Source organism: Artibeus jamaicensis, unplaced genomic scaffold, assembly GCF_021234435.1.
Source record: "Artibeus jamaicensis isolate MK-2021 breed Jamaican fruit bat unplaced genomic scaffold, CSHL_Jam_final scaffold_474, whole genome shotgun sequence".
Lineage (NCBI taxonomy): Eukaryota > Metazoa > Chordata > Mammalia > Chiroptera > Phyllostomidae > Artibeus > Artibeus jamaicensis.
The window spans coordinates 1,779,763-1,787,939 of NW_026522046.1; the positions used below are offsets into that span (position 1 = coordinate 1,779,763).

At 37.6% G+C, this 8,177-nt stretch overlaps 1 protein-coding gene across 1 annotated transcript in view; it reads right to left on the reverse strand.

The window, feature by feature from the left end:
• Window positions 1–7,729, reverse strand: part of TP63 (tumor protein p63) — a 222,155-nt gene extending 214,426 nt beyond the window's left edge. The window contains exons 1-2 of the mRNA XM_037131775.2: window positions 7,686–7,729; window positions 7,378–7,452 (exon numbers count right to left, since the gene is read on the reverse strand). Coding sequence (XP_036987670.1) covers window positions 7,378–7,439 — 62 coding nt within the window. The 5' untranslated portion in view covers window positions 7,440–7,452; window positions 7,686–7,729. The remainder of the gene's footprint in view (window positions 1–7,377; window positions 7,453–7,685) is intronic.
• Window positions 7,730–8,177: the final 448 nt, after the last annotated feature.

Below are 8,177 nucleotides of genomic sequence, written 5' to 3' on the forward strand. Positions count from 1 at the left end.
CACTCACTATAGGTAACAGTTCTCAAAATTAGGTTTGCAAACAAACAAATCAACTGAGGTGCTTGATGAAAACACTGATTTTTAATTCCTTCTGCTGCTCAATGTCAGTTTTTCAAAGGGAGGCATCACAAAACCTAGGAATGACGGGGATCCTTACAGCACCAGAAATAGTGGAGCTGTTTTTCAAGAGTGGTCCAAGAACTACATGAATGAAAATTGTATTTGTTTGCGTGCAATTCCAAAGCTTCACCTAGACTTATCAAACCATTGTCTCGGGGTGTTGCTTTTACATCCCTCTGAATTCCTGGGGTCAGAAGTGAAGTTATATGATTCCTGAACCTGAATTTGAGCCTCACACTTTTAGTTACTAACTAAGAGTCAGGCATACGTCCATGGAAAGCATTTTGAGATACTTGAACAGATGCTACTAACAAAAATCACCCTTTTAGTTTGCTGCCTCCAGGATGAATGCTTTGCCATTGCAGGCTGCAGCCAGGTTGCCTGGCTTCTTCTATCCTTCCTCGGACCTTTTTGTCTTATGCCTGTGCATGTGGTTCTACTCTGGATTTTCTGAGGTCCAGGATTGTATTTGACTGATAGTTTCTACCTTCCCCACTCAGCATCAAGATAAATAAATAAATGCATAAGTTCATGGACTATTTTAAACAAACACATAAAACAAATTAGTTTTAGTTTCCATAGCTGCAAATGGAGATTAAAAACCCTTAATCCCATGAATTGGTTTCCTAATGCTACTATAACAAATTACCACGAATTTACTGCTTACCAATACTGTATTATTTTATAGCTCTGCAGGTCAGACCTTTTCAGGCTTCTGGAGCCTGCCAGCCTTCCGTGGCTCACGATCCCCTTCCATCATCTGTGGAGCCTTCTTACATCACATCACTCTTTTTTCCTACTTCCTACTTCCACGTGGAAGGAATCATGACTACATCGTGTCCACGTGTATAATCCAAGTTAATCTACCTGTTTTAAGGCCAGCTGATTGGTGGTGTTAACTTCATCAGCAATCTTATCTCCCCTTTGCTGTGTCATATAGCATATTTGCAGGTTCTGGGGATTCAGATATGGCTACCATTGGAGGCCATTATTCTGTCTACCATATCTACTCATCTTCTAGGTAGATAGATACATAATGTTATGAGAAACACTTTCTCAACTACAAAGTCCTATGCATATCTCATAGAATGTTAGGTACCCTTATAGAAATGGCATCGAGCTGGGGAGTCAGAAGCCTTGAATTCCAGACCTGGTTCTGCTATTTTGTTCTGTGATTTTCAGCAAATCACTTAACCCCTCTGGGATTCAGTTTCTCAAATCTAAAATCTAAGCATGGAGAGAGACAAGCCAAGATCATGTCCAGACCCATGATGACCTTTGTCCTTAATTTAAAGATGATATGGAGCAAAATGGAACATAAGGTATGCCTACATGAAGACTAATTATTGCTGGGAAGGACTCCCCAGTCTGCTGGTGTGCTGCCCACAAAATAGTTGGACTGAGCAAATACACCATGGACATGAATTTCACAGTTTAGCTGGGTTCATCCTTAATTCTCAAAGTCTTATTTGTGAATAGTAGACCAGGTTTGTTATCCCTACTTACCCTGTGAGAAATCTTTGATTTAGACAGCTTAAGTGATTTCATGAAGGTCACGTAATGAGTTAGTGGTAGAGTTAAAACTATTATCCGGATTTTTGACAAGTCCTGTGTGCACTGTGCCAACACACTTCCTGCTTCTCTGCCATTTCAGTGCACTCACAGCTCAGGAGTGGCATACGGAATATAACACACCATCCTTTGGCTAGTCACAGCTGGCCATAAAGGTCTTCAATACGTATTCTTGTGAAAATGGTAAGGCTTTAAAGCAAGTCTTCCTTGGTCACAACTGGTGGATACATTAGTGCCTGTTGATAAATTGTACCTTCATATTTCTTTATGAAATAACTCTCCTGTTCTCTGTTTTGCTCCTTTCTAGTACTAGTATAAACAAAATACCCAGACTGCAACATGTAGACTCATCCTTTTTGGTCAGATGCAGAAACTTAGTGTCTATGGAGATGGCTAAAATTAATAAAGTGGCCTTACTAAAAACTGCTTCGCTTATTGCAATGAATGGATACATCCTTTATCGCACATCAGAAATTATATTGTATTCTTATGTAATATCCATTTTGGAAGTCTCCCTATGCACATAACGGTATGGTCTTACTTTAATTTTTGTACTTGCCATGATCCTGGCAGGAAAAAGAGTATTTGAACAAAAAGTAATTGAAGAGCGTTTAAATGAAGAGACTATTGATCAAGGGGTAAGAGATTTGGTATGGGTTTTTGGAGTTAACGGTGGCTGGGAATGGTTACCGCCCCTAAACTTGAAGGAAAGTGAAAGGAAGGAGCAGTTACTTGAACTCAGGACACCTGGACCTGGGGCAGGGGCCTCTGACAGGACCTACAGCCTTCAGTAGAAAACCCAGGGAGGTAGCGAGGGAAACACGTACCCCAACTTCACTCTTTTTGTATCCTTCAATATCCTGCTAGAGGTTCCCAGGTGTTGAACACAAGAGCGAACCGGAAGTGAAAGGAAGTGTCAATGGATCTTTAGAAGTTAACTTTCTGGGGTGCAGAACAAGAAGCAGAAGGATGGAAGGCATGTAAAGGATGTAAAGGGGGCACCCAACACAGAAGCACGTATGCCTTTTGCGATTTTAATGAAACTGTCTCCCACTAATAAGTTCACTGTCACCACCCTTCCTTTCGGGATATATTTAGAAAGAACAGTTAATAAAGTTGACCTTTAAGCTAGAAAAGCATAAAATTCACAATCAATATGTAATTTTCACAGGAAATACTTCTTACTCACCCACACAGCACTTTAACGGTTTTGGCTTCTTTTGAGAAAATTAATCTTTTAGTGTTTCTTGGTTAAAATACCTATTTTAAAAACTACATGGCAATTGTAGGGATTCAAGGAGGCCCAAATTACAACCCCTAAAATAAATTAGCAATGATTTATCTTACAAAAAGTTAAATTTTAGGTTTATTTTGAGTACTGACCTAATAAGAAATCAACAGAGCTTATTTTATAAAGCTTTTATTATAAGGAAATACTACTCCCCCAGTGGCTCTTATTTATTGATCTTGTATAATTTCATCTATGCTTCGATATTTTGTTAAAAAATGAGCAATAACAGGACGAGACGTAATTCTGTTACCTTCTTTTTGTAATGCTCAATATCAGTGAAATGGAAATCTAAGCTCTGTAGTTGAACTGCGGTTTTGATTTTCAGAGAAGTTTTACAAAGACTGAAATAAATTAGCATCAACTTCAGAGGTCAACTAAATGCATAATATGTCAATATGCTAAGACACAAAAAAAACATTCATTCAATTTTAACTGAAAGAATGATTATTATAGCACTGTAAAATGTATGCTAAAATTAGCTCTTGGGGAATGTCATTAACATTCAGTAATAAATGATAATAGCATCTCTCATTTATTCTGTGATAAAGGAAATTCATACATTAAGGTAGTTTGGAGTTAAAAATAACAAGATATTTTTCTTTCTGTTTTTGAAAGTTCTCTCGTGACGTCTTTCTAAAGACAAGGTCAGGAAAAAGACAAATTTAACCATGTAGATGACTATGATTATAGAATGATTAAATTTGGTCTATCTTGAAATAGATTTTGTAAACCGAGAACTGCAAGTGTTGTCTCTTTAGAAAACCAACTCAAACCAAATCACACTATGTATATGGTTCTTATACTTCGACAATATCACTTACAGTGGTTTTTCACTTATTCATTAATTCATTTACTCACTAAGTAGTATAGATGAGAAGGTACTAATAAGTCACTCCTTAAAAATATATGACAAAACAGTTAAGAATATTGAGTTGGCCAAAAAGTGGGTTTTTTTTGTCATGTTTTTCCATAAGATGGTTCGAGTAGTGCTTAGTTTTCTTGAACTTCATCCAAAACAATCTTGTCAGATTGTATTGGCATGGCTGTCATATCAACATGCATTTTAAAAAAACATCAAAATTGGTGAATTTTTGTATAACCATTTTAATATTGAAAATGAAAGTAAATATGCAACATTTTTGGCATAGTCTACTTTATTATTTCAAGAAAAGTAAAAATGCAATTGAAATGCAAAAAAAGGTTTGTGCAGTGTTTGGAGAGGGTGCTGTGACTTATTGAATGTGTCCAAAGTGGTTTGCAAAGTTTTGTGTGGGAGATTTCTCGCTAGATGATGCTCCACTCTCGGGTTGACAGTCAAAGTTGATAGTGATCGAATCGAGACATTAATTGAGAACAATCATCATTATGTTAGGTTGCAGCTAGGAATGAGTGGCTGGAGGGGAAATAAAGGCAGAGTCCTCACCATCACAGTCTAACAAAGCACTTAAATACAGGAAGCAAGAAGCAAAATGAAAACAAGTCTCACCAATTGACTCAGCAGTACTGAGCTCGGTTGGATAAGTTTGCCAGCTGCCCTGAGCATTACAAGCAAAATAGTACAGGAGGAGGGAAGGGTCCCTTAGACTGTGTGCTAAGAAAATGGGCTTCTGTAATGATCTCACTAAAACTGCTGGGTGTTCTGAACATCACAAGCAGGAGGAAGGAATACAGAGTCCTTGAGATTCTGTACTGGAAAGGGGGGCCTCCATAACGATTCTACTAAGACAAAGAGCTTTTACTGAGAAAGAAAGCCTTTGTAGCTGTATATTATTCCCAAGATTTAGATGGAAGGAGGGATACCTCTAGAAGCTAGCTGAGGGATATAGCCCCCAAACTCCAATAGTCAGGGCACTACAGTTAGCCGAGTACTTGAGCTTTTGCTCAAGTGTATAAATAAATGATCTCAACTCCACTCTGCGTGTTTGTCTCTTGCTTAAATTCATCCATCTCTTGTGGGGAGACAAGAACCAAGGTGGGGAAAGAAGGCCTCCTGACTTGGGTCTCTCTCTCCACCGTAACAATTACACCACATGGGAGAGAGCTGACATACTCAAAACATCCAAACCAATACAGTTACAGATGAAAATGAAAAATGTGTCTTTTACTTTATGGAAAAAGCCATACAAACTCTTTGGCCAACCTAGTATTTGAGAAAATATATTATTAAATGTACAGGTACTGTAGCATTAAATAAACATTATAGTTGTAGCTTATTTATTTTGTAGCTCCAGTGTCTTGCACAGAGTAGATGCTCAGCAACAAATATTTTTCTGCTCTTTGTTTTACTTGCCAGTTAAGTTCCATTACAAATGGGAAGTGCATAATCATGCCTGAAACAATTTGTTAGGTGAATAAAAATGACCTGACCACTCTGCTCTGCAGTCTCGCAGTTCTCCAACATACCTCCCTCCTTTCCCCAAAAGTGACAGTCACCATGATTAAGCTTAGGGCATTCAGCAAATTTTAAAACTATTTTAAAATACTGTTACTATTTTGAAGTTTACAATCTTCCAAAACTGAGCTTTCTGAAGATGTGCTCCATGAATTAACAGTTTGTTGGAACAACATGAAAAGCAATTTCCTCATGTATTTATATTTACAGGCCTCTCTCATCAATATATTTACAGATGCCTCTAGACCAGCAATTTTCAACCATTTTCATCTCATGGCATATAAACTAACCACTAACGTTTTTTGCTGATCTGACAAAAAATGTGTACAAATTTGATTCATTCACACTGGCTGGCTATTGCGTTGGTTGTTGTCTGTTTTTATTTGACAGTCTGAGGGAAAAGAGGTCAGCATCGCCAACTAAATAGTCAGATATTGCATATTTAAAACTCTTGTGGCATACCAGTTGAAAACCGCTGCTGTAGACCGAGGTGTACAGGATGACGAACATGTGGGTTCTTGATCAATAGAAAACATTTCTTCTAGAGCTGAAGTATATCCATGTACTTACTTTCAAAAAGATGCCTTCAAGGAAAGCATAATCCAACTAATGGTTCATCAGAATTATCCTTTTAGAAATATTGTTTCAAAAGAATTTTTAGTGGAATAGAAAATTTTGAGGCTATAAACAATTTTGAAGATGAGAAAATCTTTGGTGTTTGCATTTTATTGATCCAATCTCCAACTCTAACTAAATATGATTTTCAAACTATAAGAACAGATAGAGCAAGGAAGGAATCAAACATCATTCACAGTTTCCATTTCATCTTGGAAGACCACGAACTTGTTCCCTCCCTTCTTCTCTTCCTTCCTTCCTCCCTCTCTCCCTCCCTTTCTCTTTCCTTTTCCCTCTTTTTTTCTTTCTCTTTCAACCATCCCATTTACTTTTCTCTTCTGCTTTTTCACACAGTTCACCAGAAACATCACAAAAAGAAAAGCAAACCTACATAGTCCACATTAGCGTCCTACATGATAACAAATTATATTAATGAAAAAAGATTACACATCTTCCATAATTTCCTGGGCAATATAACTGAGCTCCACTCAGAAAGCCCACTTCACTTCTAGTAGGAGGCTCCAAGAGACACCTGTGGTGAGTGACAAGTTAACCCCTTCTTAACCCTACTGTTTTCAACACCCAGAGGTCCTCTCTCATTAGCCTTATAAAATAAAGTATGATATTCCAACATCAGATCTCATGCTGTTGAATTAACAACATCACACTGCTACATACGACGTGAATATCTCCCATAGCTTTATGACTGGAAAAACACTGTTCAGATTACATTTACCAGTTTAAAAATAGCAAACTCTAATTTGAAACACATACACACATCCTGCATGCTCACTAATATTCCTTCTTAGTGCTAGGTAAACGTTTGTTCCTGTAAACATAAATAAACTTCAGTATAACCACCAGTTTTAAAACTCAGACTTGTCAAAAGATTTTGTTTGTTATGAAATAAATTAAGAAGGAAATATTCCTTAGAGCAAGAATGACAAGCCATAGTCTCCTTGGTATAAATACAATGGCTATTTACCTATTTTTAATAAGTTAAAATTATTCTGTGTTTATTTTGACTTAGAGATCATTCATAAATGATCCTTATCCAATGAAATTTCTTCTTCTTGGGTGGGTGAGTGCTGAGCAAGGCAAATAACAGATTTTAAACACCTTAAAACGGTGTGATTTTTTTTAAAGAAACCATGGGAAGATTGTCTTCAAACTTAGTCATTTTGTCCATTTACACTTAAACTAAAAAAGAAAAAATTAATTAAAAAAAAGATGCTCACAGACCACTTTAAGTCCACAGAAAGTCCAAAATAATATCACTGTGCTCTTAAACAAGGAAGGGTAGCTGTTTGTACACAGCAGAAACACTCATAAGACACAAGGCACTGCAATTAAGTTTTGACAGAAGTTATGTCACATTTAAACTCACCGCTGGATGTAAGGGTCGGGACAGTACTGTAGGGTGGCACACCGTGAAGTTTCAAGATTCATTTCGTCCAATTCTCTTTGATATCAACAAAGGGAGAACAATTATATAACATATACACATATACCTGTGTATATATATAGAGAGAAAGCCAGAGGGCTAACTAAAAGCAATAGGGTCAACTGCTATCAGACATAGAAGTTTAGACACTTTTCCCCTTCACACACATTTGCAAAGAGGCGGAGCATGTCTTAATTTTAACCAATGAGATTCATCAGGGAACTAAAACATCAGAAACAGTCAAGTCTTACCAGCTGGGCATCCTCTCTAAATATGTTCTTCCTCCTCTATCACGGCTTTAGAATCCTTGACGTATAGTGGCCACGCTTGTTGGCAACTCGAAGGCATCTCTGAACTTCTGGTCTCTCTGGTGATTGGATGCTGGCATGAATGGCATCAGAGTTTAATTTCAGCAGCCTGGACTTTTGTAACAGAACTGAGATTATGAGTGTCCACTCTGCTCCAGCTAATTAACACTTCCTCATATTTGCATACTGACTTGACTTGAGGGCTTCTGTAGCTGCTCTCGAGCTGAATTTTGTACAGAGCTGCTTAGGAAGGTTGTTTATTTTTCATCTCCACTTCCCCCAACCCCCACCCCCTTTCATTCTCCCTTTCAGCCAACCGCCTGTTGTGGTCACAATCTCAAATAGCAAAGACAGGGAAATTCCTTGATTATATTTAACCTAGAACTCACTCTTCCTCTCAACTAAGAGAAAGAGATATCTATTCACAACCCCTTA